Below are 19,648 nucleotides of genomic sequence, written 5' to 3'. Positions count from 1 at the left end.
CTGTTGCCCATTCTGAAGTGCAGTGGCACGATCTTGGCTCACTGCAGCCTCCCCCTCCCAGGTTCAAGCAATCCTCCTGCCTCAGCCTCCCAAGTAGCTGGGACTATTGGCATGTGCCACCACACCTGGCTAACTTTTTAATTTTATTATTATTATTATTTTTGATATGGAGTATTGCTCTGTCACCCAGGCTGGAGTGCAATGGCACGATCTTGGCTCACTGCAACCTCCATCCCTCAAGTTCAAGCAATTCTCCTACCTCAGCCTCCTGAATAGCTGGGACTACAGGCGCGTGCCACTATGCCAGGCAAATTTTTTGTATTTTTAGTAGAGATTGGGTTTCACCGTGTTAGCTAGGATGGTCTCGATCTCCTGACCTCAGGCGATCTGCCCACCTCAGCCTCCCAAAGTGCTGGGATTACAGGTGTGAGCCACCACGCCCGGCCTAATTTTTTTATTTTCAGTAGAGACGGGATTTCACCATGTTCGCCAGGCTGGTCTCAAACTCCTGACCTCAGGTGATCTGCCGCCTTCAGCCTCCCAAAGTGCTGGGATTACAGATATGAGCCACTGCACCTCACAGCTGTGTAATATTTTTTTTTAGTTACATAGGTGAAATTATACTGTGGATACAATTTTGTATCCTGGTTTTAATAGGTTTTCATTGCCAAATGAGAATTTCCTACTATGGTGAGAAATTTTTTTCTAGAAATTGTTTGTAAATAAAAACGTTAATGGCTAATTGATATCATGAATATACTATAAATTTTTTTAGCCATTTTCTTCTTTTTAACATGTATGTTGATGGTAGTTTTTAACTTCTGAAATAATACAGTGATGCACAGATACCTTTGCACTTGAAATTATCTTCTTAGGATATATTTCTAAAAGTAGAACTATTGGGGCACACAGGATAACCATTTCTGAGCCTTTCGAAGCATGCTTCCAACTTGTTTTAGGTCCTCAGAATGGCTACTATTTCTAGATAGTTAACAAATAGCAAGCAAAACCAAAACAACAACCCTGCTATTCAAAGTATATTTATTCCAGACCTCTTCTTTAAAAGATTATTTTCTGCTTATAAGAGTAATATATATTCATAGAAAAAATTTCCATAAGGTTTTGGTTTTCTCATTATGGTTTTTGCTGATTTATAGTTTAATGAGTGGTTTTCAATTTCTCCCTTTTCATTTTTGAAATAATCTGATTTTTCTTTTATGAATATGTATGGCTTATCATGTTTTATGTCTTACTTTATTGACTAAGAATCCGACTTAAAGCAGTTACAGTTGGCATAAAATTTCTAGAATTATTTCATTCAATACTATGTCATGGAGAGACATAGTGTCCTAAGAATCTGACATTTCTTTGGTTGCCATTCTCAAAACAGTAAAAGACTGCTGTTTCTGGTTTTAGCATCTATTTTAAATGGGTAAGGATGGAATTTTTTGGCCAGGTGTGGTGGCTCACGCCTGTAATCCCAGCACTTTGGTAGGCCAAGGCAGGTGGATCACCTGAGGTCAAGAGTTCAAGACCAGCCTGGCCAACATGGTGAAACCCCATCTCTACTGAAAATACAAAAATTAGCCAGGTGTGGTGGCACGTGCCTGTAGTCCCAGCTACTTGGGAGGCTGAGGAAGGAGAATCGCTTGAATCCAGGAGGCAGAGGTTACAGTGAGCCGAGATCACACCATTGCACTCCAGCCTGGGTGACAAAGTGAGACTCTATCGCCGAGAAAAAAATAAAATAAAATGAGTTTTTTGACATTGTTGAAAGGAAATTATTCCAAAAATCACATTTAATTTTTTACATTGAAAACACTGCAGTTATGGTAAAATTCCATAATTGCTTTGCAGGATTGCAAGTCAAGTAGCTGCTTTGGACCTTGGCTATAAGCCTGGGGTGGAAGCAATTCGGAAGAACCCTCCCAGGCTGCTGTTTCTCCTGGGAGCAGATGGAGGTTGTATCACACGACAGGATTTGCCAAAGGATTGTTTCATAATTTATCAAGGTAAGTATCACCTGTGACACCAGAAACAAAAGAGAGTAGTACATTGTGTATGTTAGAAACCATTTAGTAATATATTTAGTGAACTGAATGCTTTCCATTTGAGAATTTTGCCTCCCCCTACTCCCCCTTCTTTTTTTTTAAACAAACCGCAAGTGTTATTAGTTACGTAATTGATACTGCTTTTAAGAATTATTACCTGCCAGGTTTGGTGGGTCACACCTGTAATCCCAGCACTTTGGGAGGCCAACGCGGGTGGATCACCTGAGGTCAAGAGTTTAAGACCAGCCTGACCAACATGGTAAAACCCTGTCTCTACTAAAAATATAAAAATTAGCTGAGCATGGTGGTGGGCGCCTGTAATCCCAGCTAGTCGGGAGGCTGAGACAGGAGAATCACTTGAACCTGGGAGGCAGAGGTTGCAGTGAGCCAAGATCATGCCATTGTACTCCAGCCTAGGCAATAAGAGTGAAATTCCCTCTCAAAAAAAAAAAAAGTTAAACCAAAATATATGAACTAAATCCTGTTCCTTGGGTGCTGTGGCTCATGCTGTAATCCCAGCACTTTGAGAGGCTGAGGCAGGAGGATTTGTTGAGCCTAGGAGTTCTAGACCAGTCTGGGCAACATAGGGAGACCCTGTTTCTACAAAAAATTTAAAAATTAGCTAGGCGTGATGCTGCATGTCTGTGATCCCAGCTACTTAGGAGGCTGAGGTGGGAGGATCACTTGAGTTCAGGAGGTTGAGGCTGCAGTGAGCTATGATCATGCCACTGCACTCCAGCCTTGGTGACAGAGCAATAAAAATGTTATTTTTAATAAAATTAAAATAACATAAAATAAACTAAAATCCTGTTTTTAGTCCTTTAAGAAATAATCATTGATGACAGTTTTGATATGCATACTTCATAACATCTTCATATGCATATACAAATGTGCACAAATTATATTAAACTATATATTATTTTACGACTTTGTTACACTTGATTCAGATGTTTCTAAAGGTCTTCTTTTCTGAATAACTTTTTTCTTCTGCCAGTTGTTATTAATGGGTGGCAGTGTTTCCAAATTTTTCTGTAATTTTTCGTTTATGCCTTTTTCAGTATTACTGTCATATTCCTGTCTTTGCATCCTCCCCCATTTCAGTCTACTTTACCACATTTCACAAACTGGTACATCTGAGCAGTTCTACTTTGCAAGCATTTCTACTTTGTAAGCATCAGTATACTTATTTGCCTATTTTATATGTGTGTGTGATATTATACATATTTGTGTTTGCATAAAATAGTCTGAGAAGATACTTTTTCTTTTAGAAGATACTTTTTTTTCTTTAAAAAAAATTTTTTTTTTTGAGATAGAGTCTCTCTCTGTCACCCAGGCTGGAGTGCAGTGGTGTGATCTCGGCTTGTTGCAGCCCCTACCTCACGGGTTCAAACGATTCTCATGCCTCAGCCCTCTTGAATAGCTGGGATTACAGTACACACCACCACATTGGGCTAATTTTTTTGTATTTTTAGTAGAGATGGGGTTTTGCCATGTTGGCCAGGCTGGACACAAACTCCTGGCCTCAAGTCATCTGTCCGCCTTGGCCTCCCAAAGTGCTGGGGTCACAGGCATGAGCCACCGCACCTGGCCCCCAAATGCTTTAACAATAATTTCCTTTGGGGCCGGGCGCGGTGGCTCATGCCTGTAATCCCAGCACTTTGGGAGGCCGAGGTGGGCGGATCACAAGGTCAGGAGATCAAGACCATCCTGGCTAACACAGTGAAACCCCGTCTCTACTAAAAATACAAAAAATTAGCTGAGTGTGGTGGCGGGCACCTGTAGTCCCAGCTACTCGGGAGGCTGAGACAGGAGAATGGCATGAGGAGCTTGCAGTGAGCAGAGCTTGCAGTGAGCCAAGGAGGCAGAGCTTGCAGTGAGCCGAGATTGCACCACTGCACTCTAGCCTGGGCGACAGAGCGAGACTCCATCTCAAAAAAATAATAATTTTCTTTGGGAAGGGAGTTGAATTAGGGGTGAGGTGGGCTTTAATTTGTATTACTTCACTACTGTTTTAGTTTTAAAAACTTTTGTGACTTTACAAAATGGGATTTAAAATGATAAATACTATCTTCATGTACAGTAGAAAATCAGTTTTTAATAAAATTTTGGTTTACCATTTTCCGTCTTTGTGTAGGACATCATGGTGATGTTGGGGCTCCCATAGCTGATGTTATTCTCCCAGGAGCTGCTTACACAGAGAAGTCTGCTACATATGTCAACACTGAGGGTAGAGCTCAGCAGACTAAGGTAGCAGTGACACCTCCTGGCTTGGCAAGAGAAGACTGGAAAATTATAAGAGCACTCTCTGAGGTATAATTTCTGAGTCATTTCTTAGTGATGCTACTAAAGGGATATTTGATATTTTAGCCTGTTAGAATGATTTTCAAAGTCAAGGAAGATGCCAATCTGAAATGCAGAGATGATTTGAATAATTTCTATAGAAAACATGTATTCAGAAACAGGAATTCAAGGTTACAGTGAGCTCTCATTGCACTGCTGCACTCCAGCCTGAGGGACAGAGCAAGACCCTGTCTCTTAAAAAATAAAGGAACTTGAAATTGGTGCTTTTATTTTATTTTATTTATTTTTGACACAGAGTTTTTCTCTGTTGCCCAGGCTGGAGTGCAGTGGCGTGATCTCAGCTTACTGTAACCTCCACCTCCCGGGCTGAAGCGATTCTTGTGCCTCAGCTTCCCGAGTAACTGGGATTACAGGCATGTACCACCAAGCCTGGCTAATTTTTGTATTTTTAGTAGAGATGGGGTTTCGCCATGTTGGCCAGGCTGGTCTTGAACTCCTGGCCTCAAGCAGTCCTCCCACCTCGGTCTCCTGAAGTGCTGGGATTACAGGTGTGAGCCACTGCACCTGGCCTGAAATTGGTGCTTTTATTGTTGAAAATTGTTGACTTGTCTTTTGCCTGAAAATACGTCTGTTAGCTCTTTATTGATGTAAAAGTAAGCATCCTAACTTTTAAAATAAAATAATAATACATTGTAAACTTTGTGTATTATTAATAGCAGTTTAGCAAAAACATTTGGATTTAGCATAGCATTGTCTCTAATAATTTCAGAGTCACTAATGTACTGACAGCTGTGAATGAATTAGAATTTTTGATGTTTCCCTGCTTAACTGCTTCCTTCATAAATGTATGTCTACTAATGGACACCAATAGGCTTTTCAGTAGTGCTGCATTATTTCACCATAGTTACAATTATCTATTATTTGATATTTTTAAGTATTAAAACTTTTTGTTGTTTTTGGGGACCTGACATGTTGTAGATTGCTGGAGTAACTCTTCCATATGATACTCTGGATCAAGTAAGGAACAGATTGGAAGAAGTCTCTCCTAATCTTGTTCGATATGATGATATTGAAGGGGCTAATTACTTCCAGCAAGCAAATGAGCTCTCAAAGGTAACAGCACACCCATGAGCAGTTTTCATAATGTTGTATCTACTGGTGTAACAGTACTAGTTTTCCATATTATTGTTGATCTCTTCTTTTTTGTGCAGCTAGTGAACCAGCAGCTTCTTGCTGACCCACTTGTTCCACCTCAGCTAACTATAAAAGACTTCTACATGACAGGTATGTAATTGTCAACATGACTGCCAAATACGAAAGGTAAGAAGTAATCAGATCACCTCATTTGGTGTTACAATTCCAATTTGTGATTGATAGTGTTTGCAATTCTTAATCTTTGAAGGTTTTCAAACATTGGAACTAACGTAAGCATATTTTCTGATTCTACTCTAGTTTTTTTGTTTCTGAAATGTAAGCAAAGTTTGAAAATCCAAGCAATTAATAGATTTTAAATATAAAATTTTGCTGTTGTAAGGAAAGTCACTGTGTAGCAATTTAGGGCGAATTTTCCAAAGTGGCAAATAACTGCAGGTTTTTCTGAGAATTATAGGTGGAAGAATCAAAACATTTAAATGTGAAACATGTTAAACAGTGCTTCTGATGTAAATTGTTAGGAATGTTTTTAAGGAACGCAGACAAACTGAAACTTGTTTATTGAAGATTCTTAGAACAGTTGATACAACATCTAGGTTATGAGGTATTTAATAGTTGATAGATTATTTTAACTAATTTTCTATCTAAAAGCACATAGAACTCTTAATTTTTTTATATAGTTTGTATCTAAGATTTTTTTAATAGGTATTTTAGTTAGATAATAAAGATTACCTTCATTGTAAAATAATACCTATGCTCAAAAGCACAACAAAAAATCACTTCTACGGTATTTATCTGCGAACTTATGAACACAAAGAAGGAAACAACAGACACTGTAGTCTACTTGAGGGTAGAGAGTGGGAGGAGGGAGAGATGCAGAAAAGATAAGTCTTGGGTACTGGGCTTAATTCCTTGGTGATGAAGTATTCTGTACAACAAATCCCCGTGACATGAGTTTACTGGTGTAAAAAGCCTTCACATGTACCCCTGAACCTAAAAGTTTTTTTTAAAAAAAAAAAAAAAGAAAAATCACTACATTCCCACTATCAAGAAATAACTGTAATTATTTTTAACATTTTAGTCACTCTTCCTCCAGGGACATACATATGCATTATACACATATATAATATTATAATAATTATCTATTGTTATTTATATGTAATTATTACTGTTTACATGTACGTGTGTGTGTATGTATAATTTTTGAGAGAGATTTTACTCTGTCACTCAGGCTGGAGTGCAGTGGCACAATCTTGGCTCGCTGCAACCTCTGCCTCCCGGGCTGAAGCGATCCTCCCACCTCAACCTCCTCAGTAGCTAGGACTCTAGGCGCATACCACCACATCCAGCTGATTTTTGTATTTTTTAGAGATAGGGTTTCGCCATGTTACCCAGGCAGATCTCAAACTCCTGGACTCAAGCAGTCCGCCCACCTCAGCCTCCCAAAGTGCTAGGACTACAGGCGTGAGCCACCACCCCTGGCCTATATATTTTTTAGTGAAACAAAAAGTGAGATTAGGCCGGGTGCGGTGGCTCATGCCTGTAATTCCAGCATTTTGGGAGGCTGAAGGGGGCAGATGGCTTGAATCCAGGAGTTTCAGACCAGGCTGGGCCAACATAGTCAGATCTTGTCTCAAAAAAAAAAAAAGTGAGATTATTCACTTGGGGGTGGGGGTTGATAGCTTTATTGAAATATAATTCACATACCCTAAATTTACTCATGAAGTGCACAATTCAATGTATTTTAGTACATATGCTGTTTTGTAACTGTTTTCAATAATAGTATTGTACACATTTTTCCTATATTTATTTATTTATTTATTTTTTTTGAGACAGAGTCTTGCTCTGTCACCCAGGCTAGATTGCAGTGGTGTGATCTCGGCTCACTGCAAACTCCGCCTCCTGGGTTCACGCCATTCTCCTGCCTCAAACTCCCGAGTAGCTGGGAGTACAGGCATGTGCCACAACACCTGGCTAATTTTTTGTATTTTTAGTAGAGACGGGGTTTCACCATGTTAGCCAGGATGGTCTCGATCTCCTGACCTCGTGATCCACCTGCCTTGGCCTCCCAAAGTGCTAGGATTACAGGTGTGAGCCACCACGCCTGGCCTTTCCTATGTTTTGAATACTTTTCTATAATTTTGTAATGGCTGCATACTGGTGCACTGTCTAGCTGTTCTATAGTTATTTGATTGTTTCCAGGGATAGTTATTGAAAGCATTTGGCCAGTAAGGGGTTTATTGTTGGAATCTGTTGGTTACATATAATTATGTATACTTGCATAGGGCCTTATAATCTTTTTTCCTCCTGAATATGTGCACCATTAAAGTTTTAGTATGTGCTTTTTAAAAAGTTGTATTATCAAAATGACATTTTCTTAATATCTTTCAGATTCAATTAGCAGAGCCTCACAGACAATGGCCAAATGTGTCAAAGCTGTCACAGAGGGTGCCCAGGCAGTAGAGGAACCATCCATATGCTGAAGCATCTACTAGGATCCCAGTTTTGCCACAGATAATTAATGGACAACTATAGTGCAGTGATCCTTTACAGGTTTATTTCTTTGTAAAAAAAAAATAATAATAATCTGAATCATGTAATATTTAAGGTTATACTATGCCTATTTGAAAATGATATTAGTTATCAACTTTGCAGTTTGAAAAACATGTATTGTGTGTAAAGGTTAAATAATAAAACTTTATGCAGATGCTCTTAAAAGCATTGATAACCTTTGTGACGAATATAAAGAAATCCTTAAATTATGAGTTGTTGGCTTATCTTCGTAAATAATTTGTCTATAAAATGGATGAAATGAAAAGAGTTTCAATTAAAACCCACTTTTTTCTAGTGCTAAAGAAAAGATTTAAGCACTTTTTTCAAGCTGGGTAAATAGGAAAAATATATAATCGTGCTCAGATGTGTATCTGGGATAATTATAATTAATAATCATAGTAACAATGGCTAATATAATTTAGCTTTATTATATGTGCGAAGCACTCTGGTTTTACATGCATTATCTTCTTTTGTTCTTGCTACAACCCTGTGAGATAGTAGTATTATCCCATTTTACTGATGAAGATTGAAGCCTGGGTATATTGAATAGCTTGCCCAAGGCCACACAGCAAAAGTCACCAACTCAAACCTACTTCTTATTTACTCCAAAGCCTGTTGTTCTTAACTGCAACATATCATTTCCTCTTGTTAGTATTGATTCTATAGGTTGTTACTTCTAAAAATTACTATTGAGTTTAATGGTGAACACATTTTTCTATTTTCTCTTGAATCTGCTTCTGTAATGTCATGGTGATTTATGTGGCTTTTTTTTTTTTATAAGTTATACATGTATGCATGTATACTTATGGGACCTCCCTTGGAATGAGGGAGGTCTCAAGAGATATAATTTAGATTCTCATTGATGTTCTGTATTCATTACCCTAACACCATCTGTAGTGTTAAATCAACTAAATTATTTCAGTAATAGGAGACAAAACAACCAGCTTTCATAATTTTTAATTGTCAAAACCAAAAGGAATCAGAATAAGGATCACTGAGAATTAAAAAAAATAAAAAAGGAAGTAAAAATTTTACAATTAGGAGATAATTAAAAATAGATAATTTTTTTTTTTAATCTAAGGTTGGGTGTGGTGGCTTACACCTGTAATCCCAACACTTTGGGGGGGCCGAGGTGGGTGGATTGCTTGAGCCCAGGAGTTGGAGACCAGTCTGGGCAACATGGTGAAACCCCATCTCTACAAAAAATACAAAAATTAGCTGGGTGTGGTGGTGTACACCTATAGTCCCAGCTACTCGGAAGGCTGAGGTGGGAGGATCACCTGACCCAGGAGGTTGAGGCTGCAGTGAGCCGTGATTGCGCCACTGCATTCCAGCCTGGGCAACAGAGCAAGACTTTGTTTCAAACAAACAAACAAAACTATGTTCACAATTTATTTGTTTTGTAATCCTTATTCTTTTCTGCTTTCACTAAAGACTCAGCCCAAGTATAGGATGCTCTTTTCCCTTTGTTTTTTTTTTTTTTTTTTGAGATGGAGTCTTACTCTGTCATCCAAGGCTGGAATGCAGTGGCATGATCTTGTCTCACTGCAATCACCACCTCCCTGATTCCAGCGATTCTCCTGCCTCAGCCTCCCCGGTAGCTGGGATTACAAGCGCACGCCACCACACCCAGCTAATTTTTGTATTTTTAGTAGAGACAGGGTTTCACCACATTGGCCAGGCTGGTCTTGAACTCCTGACCTCAGGTGATCTACCCACCTTGGCCTCCCAAAGTGCTGGGATTACAGGTGTGAGCCACTGCACCCAGTCTAGGATGTCGTTTTTCTGATACAACAAAGGATAAGGTTTTAGAATAATAGTATGTCACAATATCTTTAAAAACAGCAGGTGCAGTGGCTCACATCTATAAGCCCAGCATTTTGGGGGTTCAAGGCAGGAGGATCAGTTGAGGTGAGGAGTTCAAGACCAGCCTGGACTGCATAGCAAGATCCTATTTCTACAAAAAAAAAATGTAAACCTTAAAATTGCACCAAATTTGTCACCTGTACCGCTTTTAGAACTGTTTATCTTATCCTCCTCAGTGATACATCATGAAGTTGTGTGCTTTGCCTAAAATGCCCAGTTGCCTGAAATTGTATAAACTTTTGCCAAAAGTGTTTGAACTTAATACAAACTTCCCATCTCTTACCTCTTAGCACTGTGCTCATCTTGAGGGCACATAGTCCCAATTTTGTATTTTACATAATACTCTTAGTGAATATGTGTAGACTTCATATGGTTGTGGGTAAGAGAATACTGCATTCAGATAGAAAAGATGATATATGGCTAAGTTGATCCAGGATCCTTGGGCTACCTGCTAGGCAGTTTGTGGTGAACAATCATAATCTGTAAAAAATACCTTGTCTGGACCGGGTGCGGTGGCTTACACCTGTAATCCCAGCACTTTGGCAGGCTGAGGCGGGCGGATGATTGAGGTCAGGAGTTTGAGACCAGCCTGGCCAACGTGGTGAAACCCTGTCTCTACTAAAAATACAAAAATTAGCCGGGCATGGTGGCACATGGCTGTAATCCCAGCTACTGGGGAGGCTGAAGCAGGAAAATCGCTTGAACTGAGAGTTGAGGTGGAGGTCGTGGTAAGCCGAGATCACACCATTGCACTGCAGCCTGGGTGAAGAAGCAAGCCTCCATCTCAAAAAATAAATAAGTAAATAAATAAGTAAATAAATAAATAATACCTTGTCTGGGATAAGTAGTGCTCAGTCTGTCTCATGGGCACATATTAGTGTCGTAATGCCAAATACTAAGGTTATTGTAAGCATAAACATTGAAGATAATTGCTAGAGAAAAATAGACTGAAAAAGAGTCCTCAGATGTAAGAAAAATACATGTAGATGGGAGTAACCTGTCTGGTGGAATCATGACATTCTAAGCAATGAAGGAATCACCAATGAGAAAATCTACAAAGGCTCAAGATCAAGTCTCTTTAGGTGAATAAGGCAATCTAGAAAGACCTGGGAAGAAGAATACCATTTCCTGAGGACCTTCTAAATAAGTGCCATTAAAGCTTTAAATACATTAAGGCTATTCTTCACAAAATCTCTGCTAATGGTAGGTATTAATTGAGACTCAAGAAATACCAAATAACTTATTTATGGTTACACAGCTAGATACTAATGGCAAGAGTGTTTAATTAGAAGTACTTTTACTATCCCAGGTTGCCTCAAATGAAAACATTTTGGACAGCAATATAAGGTGAATAGCTGAGCATGATGGCACAAGCTATAGCCCCAGCTACTTGGGAGGCTGAGGCACAAGGATTGCTTGAGCAAATGAGTTTGAGTCCAGCATGGACAACTGTATTCCTGCAGCCTGCTTGTATTCCTCTCCTCAAAGTGCTTTTTCCTTCTTTGCCACGTGACTAGCCCGTGAATTTTCCAAACTTTTATGCTCTGCTTCCCTTTTAAATATGTTCCGACTTTATTTCTTTGCTTCCATATCTGATTGCAGGCTGCTAGCATCAGCCAGGCCACATCTTGAACGCTTTGCTGCTTAGAAATTTCTTCTACCAGATACCGTGATACCCTAAGTTATCACTCTTATGTTCAAACTTCCACAGATTCTTAGGGCCTGGATACAATGCACCCAAGCTATTTGCTAAAGCATGACATGGATGTACCTTTATTCCTGTTCCCAATAACTTCCTCATTTCCATCTAAGACCTCATCACTCTGGACTTCACCATATGTCTATCAGCATTTTGGTCACAACCACTTAAGTCTCTAAGTTCCAAACTTTCCCTCATCTTCCTGTCTTCTGAGCCCTCCAGATTCTTCCAACCTCTGCCTGCTACCCAGTTCCAAAGCTGCTTCTACATTTTCCAATATGTATAGCAGTGCCCCGCTGTCAGTACTAATCTGTTTTAGTCTGTTTGCATTACTATAAAGGATTATCTGAGACTGGGTAATTCTTGCAAAAGAGAAATTTAATTGGCTTACCATTCTGCAGGCTGTACACAAAGCATGGCACCAGCAGCTGCTTCTGATGAGGGCTTCAGGAAGCTTACAATCATGGTAGAAGGCAAAATGGGAGCGAGCATATCACATGGTGAGAGAGGGAGCAAGAGAGAGGAGGAGGTCCCAGACTCTAAACAACCAAATTTCACATGAACTAAGATCTCACTCATCACCAAGGTGATGGTGCCAAGCCATTCATGACGGATTTGCCCCATGATTCAATACCTCCCACAAGGCCCTACCTCCAGCATTGGGGATTACATTTCAACATAAGATTTGGAAGTGACAGCCATCCAAACCATATCAGCAACATAGCAAGACCCCCAACTCTTAAAAAAAAAGTTGAATATATATCCAAAAATATCTTAAATTCCATATGGGAAGCCTCCCCCCTCAAATTTCTAGTAAATTGTATTACAATGAATACATTAATTAAAAATATACTTGGCCTAGCACAGTGGCTCAAGCCTGTAATCCCAGCACTTTGGGAGGCCGAGGTGGGCAGATCACCTGAGGTCAGGAGTTTGAGACCAGCCTGCCCGACGTGGTGAAACTCTGTCTCTACCAAAGATACAAAATTAGCCGGGCATGGTGGCACATGCCTGTAATCCCAGCTACTCACTCAGGAGGCTGAGGCAGGAGAATCACTTAAACCCAGGAGACGGAGGTTGCAGTGAGTCAAGATCGCACTGTTGCACTCCAGCCTGGGTGACAGAGTGAGACTCTGTCTGAAAAAAAGTAAAAATTAAAAAATATATTTGACAATAACCAGTACTCAATTTATTGTTTGTTGTTGACATTAACATTTTAAGAGTATTTCTTCATCTGTAAAATGAGGATAAAAATTGTAAAATTGTACCTACTTCCAGCCTCATAGAGTTGTTTTGATGATTACGTCAGAGAGCTTGTGAAAACCTTAGGCCTATTTCCTGACATACACTAAATGCCCCATGTGCTAACTGAGGATGATCATTGTAGGAAATTTCATAGACTATGAGGGAAAGCCATGCCTAAAATAATCTCCAGCTTATTAAGAAGTGCATTGCTTTTTGTTTGTTTGTTTGTTTTATCTGAGACAGAGTCTCACTGTATCACCAGACTGGAGTGCAGTGGCGCAATCTCAGCTCACTGCAACCTCCGCCTCCTGGGTTCAAGTGATCCTCCTGCCTCAGCCTCCCGAGTAGCTGGGACTACAGGCGCACACCACCATGCCCAGCTAATTTTTGTTTTTAGTAGAGGCGGAGTTTCACCATGTTGGGCAGGATGGTCTCAAACTCCCGACCTCAGGTGATCCACCCGCCTCAACCTCCCAGAGTGCTGGGATTACAGGCGTGAGCTATCCGTGCCCAGTCAATTTTTTGTATTTTTAGTAGAGATGAGGTTTCACCATATTGGTCAGGCTGGTCTTGAACTCCTGACCTCAGGTGATCCACCCACCTCAGCCTCCCAAAGTGCTGGGATTACAGATGTGAGCCAGCGCACCCAGCCTGGCCATCTTTTATAAAAAGATGAACATGTCAGAATTCCCTAATAAGGTTCTGGCTCTGTTACCCAGACTGGAGTGCAATGCATGGCATGATCTCAGCACACTGCAACCTCCATCTCCTGGGTTCAAGCCATCCTCCCACTTCAGCCTCCCAAGTGGCTGGGACTACAGGCACACGCCACCACACCTGGCTAATTTTTGTATTTTTTGTAGAGACAAGGTTTCGCCGTGTTGCCCAGGCTGGTCTTGAACTCCCGAGTTCAAGTGATCTGCCTGCCTCAGCCTCCCAAAGTGCTGGGATTACAGGCATGAGCCACTGTACCCGGCCCCTAATAAGTTTTAAATAACCACTATTTTAAAATATTTTAATAGTTACATAGCACTTTAATTAGTTTGCTGATTTAATTTAGCCCAAGGGACAAGGATGTTAATGAGAAAACTGACTAGATTTCAGATCATAGATTTTGAGAGAACAAGGATCTCAAAACCAAATACCCTCTGCTTAAAGTGTTTTTTGTGTTTTTCACTACTGAAAATGTTTAGAGATTGACTTACCTATTGCTGATACTCAAAACATCTGATATATTAATATTTTTAAATAATTCACACTAAAAGCATATGTTGAAAATGGCAATGTATAGTCTGAGACTGGTGATTAGACTGGACTAAAAGCATATGTTGAAAATGGCAAATGTATGGTCTGAGACTGGTCATTAATTTACAGTATTGGCACCCAAAGAGATACTGAGATGAATAACTTATTAATTTCCTTCTTAAAATCATAATTTTGGATCTGTAAAGGACTATACAAGAAAAAAAATCTAGTATTATACCTGCATTTTATAATTGTGGAAATGGAGGCCAGAAAGAATAAGAGGCAAGTTAGGGGCAGATCTTGGGTTTGGATCAGCTCTTCTGACGCCTGGTTCTGTGACATTACAAAGCCTGAAATTCAGCTCCAACATCTATTAAACATTTGCAGAGTATCAGCTGGGTGCAGTGGCTCTCACAAAGCCAGGAGTTCAAGACCAGCCTGGCCAAGATAGTAAAACCCCGTCTCTACTAAAAATACAAAAATTAGCCGGGCGTGGTGGCAAGTCGCCTGTAATCCCAGCTACTCTGGAGGCTGAGTCAGAGAATTGCTTAAACCTGGGAGGTGGAGGTTGCAGTGATCCCAGATCGCGCCACTGCGCGCTCCAGCATGGGCGACAGAGCGAGACCCCATCTCAAAAAGAAAAAAAAAATTTTTTTGCAGAGTATCTACTGTGTGTCAAGTACATTACCCAAGACTACAAAGAGAAATACAATTTAGCTAATGTTCTCAAGAAGCTAACAGTATGCTAAAAGAGATATGTAGGCATCAATTATAGTAATGACATAACATTCTAATAGAGGTAAGTACATAACACAATGGGCATGGCTAGTTGTCTTTGTTTTTGCCGTTAAAACAATATCACAGACTGGGTGATGGATTGATTGATTGACTGATGAGATAACTCTGTCACCCAGGCTGGGGTTCAGTGGCATGATCACAGCTCACTGCAGCCTCAACCTCCCTGGATCAAGCAATCCTTCTGCCTCAGCCTCCTGAACAGCTGGAACTACGGGTGTGAGCCACCATGCCCCACTAATTTTTAATTTTTTTTTTTTTTTTTTTTCTGAGACAGAGTCTCAGTCTGTTGCCCAGGCTGGAGTGCAGTGACACAATCTCAGCTCACTGCAACCTCCACCTCCCGGGTTCAATTTTCCTGCCTCAATCTACTGAGTAGCTAAGATTACAGGCGTGCGCCACCACGCCCGGCTAATTTTTGTATTTTTAGTAGAGACGGGGTTTCACCATGTTGGTCAGGCTGGTCTCAAACTCCTGACCTCATGATCTGCCCACCTCGGCCTCCCAAAGTGCTGGGATTACAGGCGTAAGCCACCGCGCCAAGCTAATTTTTTAAAATTTTTTATAGAGACAGGTCTCACTAAGTTGCCCAGGCTCGTCTTGAACCCCTGGGCCCAGGCGCTCCTTCCACCTTGGCCTGCCAAAGTTCTGGAATTACACATGTGAGCCAACACACCAGGCCCAGACTGGGTAATTTATAAAGAAATTTACTTCTGCCCGCCCCGCCCCGCCCCGCCTCCCCGCGTAGCGCTGCTATCCCCGCACCGCTGGGAACATGGCGCTGCGAGTGGTGCGGAGCGTGCGGGCCGTGCTCTGCAGTCTGCACGCGGTCCTGGCACCTGCTGCGCCCTGTGTGTCGAGGCCCTGGCAGCTTGGGATGGGCGCCGTACGGTTGCTGCGCATGGGACCCACTCTGCTGTGGGGAAGCGTTGGGAGATGTTTACTATAGTCTGCCTGAAGTTGGGACAAAATTGAACAAATAAGATGAGTTTGGTGCTTTGGAAAGTGTGAAAGCTGCTAGCGAACTCTATTCTCCTTTATCAGGAGAAGTAACCGAAATTAATGATGCTCTTGCAGAAAATCCAGGACTTGTAAACAAATCTTGTTATGAAGATGGTTGGCTGATCAAGATGACACTGAGTAACCCTTCATAACTAGATGAACTTATGAGTGAAGAAGCATATGAGAAATACATAAAGTCTACTGAGGAGTGAAAATGGAACCACTAAATAAGCTAGTATGAAATAACGCAACCCAGCAGAGTTGTCCTAAATTAGTGGTGGATAGAAGACTTAGAATAGCAACTTTTAGCATTACCCATGGGAAAAAAAAACTACTGTTAACACTGCGAATGAAAGAAGATGCCTTTTAACTTTCTAATGATTGTAGATAAACATAATGCGTGTCTTTTTCACAATATCCTATGATTTTTAGACTAGGCTCTAGTATTCAGAATTCATGAAATTATCCATGGTAAAAATTAGTTATAAAAATTACATAATTCAAAGATAATGTTGTTATTCTTAAGCCTTATATAATATTGTAACTTGTGTATGTCCATACCTGGATTTGGGATGAAATACTTAATGATCTTTCCATTGGAAATAACTGGGATAGAAGAAGTTTTTGTTGCTTGTACAGTGTCAGATGAAGAACAACACTATCTTGATTTTGCAATACATTGCATTTACTGGTGCTATTTTTATACAGTGAAGCAAGAGCTTTGCAGCAAAATAATAAAATACTCACTTCTTCGTTAAAAAAAAAAAACAGAAAAGAAATTTACTTCTTACAATTCTGGAGGCCAGGAAGTCCATGATCAGGTGCCAGCATCTGGGAAGGGCCTTCTTGCTGTCCTCCCATGGCAGAAGATGAAAGGGCAAGGGAGAGCTAACATGCTCCCGCAAGCTCTTTTTATAATGGCATCAATCAAATATGAGGCCAGAGTCCTTGTGACCTAATCATCTCCCAGAAGGCTCCGCCTCCCAACCCTGTTGCATTGGGATTAAGTTTCCAACACATGAATTTTGGAGACAACACATTCAAAACATAGCATTCCACACCTTGGGCTCCCCAGATTCATGTCCTCACATGCAAAATAAATTCATTCCATCCCAATAGCCCCCCAAAAGTCTTAACTTGTTCCAGCATCAACTTTAAAGTCAAAGTCCAAAGTCTCATCTAAATCAGATATGAGTGAGACTCAAGGCATGATTCATCATGAGACAAAGGATGTACATTTGCAATGTTTGGCATGTCAGACAAAACAAAAATATGTAAATATCCATCAATAGGGAACTGCTTAAAAATTTTTTTGTATAATCATAAAATGAAACATGCAGATGTTTAAACTAATGAGCTAGATCTCAACGTGCTGATATGGAAAGTGCTTCAGAATGTATTAAGGACATAAATTAAGTGTACAATAATGTGTGTGTGTATATATGTATATGCTTATGTGTATATGGAAAGTATCTCAGCAGATACAATAAAAACTTAACTGTGATTACCCCTGGATCAATTAACATGTGGTATAGTATAAGGAAATGAATTTTATACCTTGATCAAACATTTGAAAAATTTTACAATATATTGCTTTATAATTTTTAGAAACAACATATTGTGGCCGAGTGCGGTGGCTCACGCCTGTAATCCCAAAGGCCAAGGCGGGCAGATCACCTGAGGTCGAGAGTTTGAGACCAGCCTGACCAACATGGAGAAACCTCATCTCTACTAAAAATACAAAATTAGCCAGATGTGGTGGTGCATGCCTGTAATCCCAGCTACTCAGGAGACTGAGGCAGGAGAAACGCTTGAACCTGGGAGGTGGATGTTTCGGTGAGCTGAGATCACACCATTGCACTCCAGCCTGGGCAACAAGAGCGAAATTCCATCTCAAAAAAAAAAAAATTGTTTAAATGAAGAATCTGTAGGAAAACAAAATGTTGATAAAAAGTTAATAAAAAGTAGTCCAGGCACGGTGGCTCATGCCTGTAATCCCAGCACTTTGGGAGGCCGAGGCAGGCGGGTCACCTGAGGTAAGGAGTTTGAGACCAGCCATAGCCAACATGGTGAAACTTTGTCTGTACTAAAAATACACAAATATTTTTATTTTTTTATTTTATTTTATTACAGGCATGCGCCTGTAGTCCCAACTACTCGGGAGGCTGAGGCAGGAGAATCGCTTGAACCCAGGAGACAGAGGTTGCAGTGAGCCGAGATCGCACCACTGCACTCCTGCCTAGATGACAGAGTGAGACTCTGTCTCAAAAAAAAAAAAGTAAAAATATCAGTATACAAAATCGTATGCATGGTATGTGTGGTAGGAAGACTCTAAAATGGCCTTGATGATCCCTGCCTCCTGGGATGACCTTGGGTAATCCGCTCCCCTTGAGTGTGGGCTGAACTTAACTTCTAATGAATAAGGATGTTGCTACTGAGATTAGGTTTTAAAACCTAATTCTACTGAGATTAGGTTTTAAAACCTAATTCTTCTTGGGCTTCCTTTTTGGGTTCTCTATGGTTCTCTCATGCTTGATCATCACCTTCCATGTTCTGAGGTCCCATAGGCAGCTTCCTCCTTGGTCTTGAGGAATACTCTCATGCTCAGAAAGGCATCCTGTGGTAAGGAAGGGGCCTACCAGCAACCACGTGAGTGAGCTGAATCCTTTGGCCTCAATAGAGTTGAGATGACTGCCGCCCCAGCTGACAGCTTAACTGCAACCTAAAATATCTTCAGTCAGAAGCACCCAAACTCATGCTTCTGGATTTCTAGCACACAGCAACTGTGAGATAATAAATGAATGTTTTTAGTCACTAAGTTTTGGATTATTTTGTTATGTAATAATAGATGACTAATATACCCTGATTATAACTTTGCAAAAGCATATGCCAGGATGACCCCCATCCAATGACTGATACATGTGGAGGTATAAAGGCCTAGCCGTCTCAGCCCAATGAGGGACAATTCTGAAGGACCACTTTAGCTCCTGACCTCTCTGTGGGGTTGGCTGAGGCTGCCATTGACTCTGCATTGCAGCTCAGCTTTTCCTTCTACCTGCTCTTGCTTTTGTCCCCTCCCTTACACAGGTGTTGACTCCTAGGGAACGCCTAAATAAATATTCTGCATGCTAAACTGCTCTGAGTCTGCTTCCTAGGGAATCCAATCTGTGACAGCCATCCTTAATATCTGTGTATCCCAGGTCACTGTGCCAGAAAGAAGTGGTGAGGGAATGCAAGCGGAGAACGAGCACTTAACATTTTATTGATATGACTTGGAAATTGCATCTTCCATTCACATACCCTACACAGGATTTACAGCCACGTTCACCCGTAAGTGAGGAGGCTGGGAAATGTAGTATCTAGCTGGGCAGCTATCTCCCCAACTAAAACACACAGATTCTGAGAGAAGGTGTTCCCTTTATCTATTGCTGCACAACAAACTACCCCAAAACTTACTGATGTAAAACAACCATTTTGTTAGGTTCCTGAGAGTCCATGGGTCCAGAATACAGAAAGGGCACAGCAGTTAGAGGGGCAGCTCTTCTCTATTCTACAAGGCCAGGGCCTCAGCTGGATGACTGGAATATTTAGGGATGACTCAAACGACTAGGGACTGAAGAAGTATGAACGGTTCTGGCTGGAGGATTCAGTTCCCACATGGCATCTTCACTCGTATGTTCAGCTCCTAGGCTGGAATGGTGGAATGACATGATCAGATGGGATTGCCTTCCAGAAAGGA

The 19,648-nt window shown here is 40.8% G+C and overlaps 1 protein-coding gene and 1 pseudogene across 2 annotated transcripts in view; both read left to right on the top strand.

Annotated features, from left to right (window-relative positions):
* NDUFS1 (NADH:ubiquinone oxidoreductase core subunit S1) overlaps nucleotides 1-8,264 on the top strand; it is a 35,533-nt gene extending 27,269 nt beyond the window's left edge. The window contains 5 exon segments of one of the 2 annotated variants that reach the window (NM_001132544.1): nucleotides 1,858-2,012; nucleotides 4,186-4,361; nucleotides 5,331-5,465; nucleotides 5,564-5,636; nucleotides 7,896-8,264. In NM_001132544.1, the coding sequence (NP_001126016.1) occupies nucleotides 1,858-2,012; nucleotides 4,186-4,361; nucleotides 5,331-5,465; nucleotides 5,564-5,636; nucleotides 7,896-7,987 (631 nt within the window). In that variant the 3' untranslated portion in view covers nucleotides 7,988-8,264. 2 annotated transcript variants of the gene reach the window in all.
* Nucleotides 8,265-8,349: 85 nt separating this feature from the next.
* LOC129058104 (glycine cleavage system H protein, mitochondrial-like) lies at nucleotides 8,350-16,590 on the top strand (annotated as a pseudogene).
* Nucleotides 16,591-19,648: the final 3,058 nt, after the last annotated feature.

This window comes from Pongo abelii, chromosome 11 (genome assembly GCF_028885655.2).
Source record: "Pongo abelii isolate AG06213 chromosome 11, NHGRI_mPonAbe1-v2.0_pri, whole genome shotgun sequence".
Taxonomy (NCBI): Eukaryota; Metazoa; Chordata; class Mammalia; order Primates; family Hominidae; genus Pongo; species Pongo abelii.
Note: the sequence above shows the minus strand (reverse complement) of the source record. Positions and strands in the feature narration are given on the sequence as shown.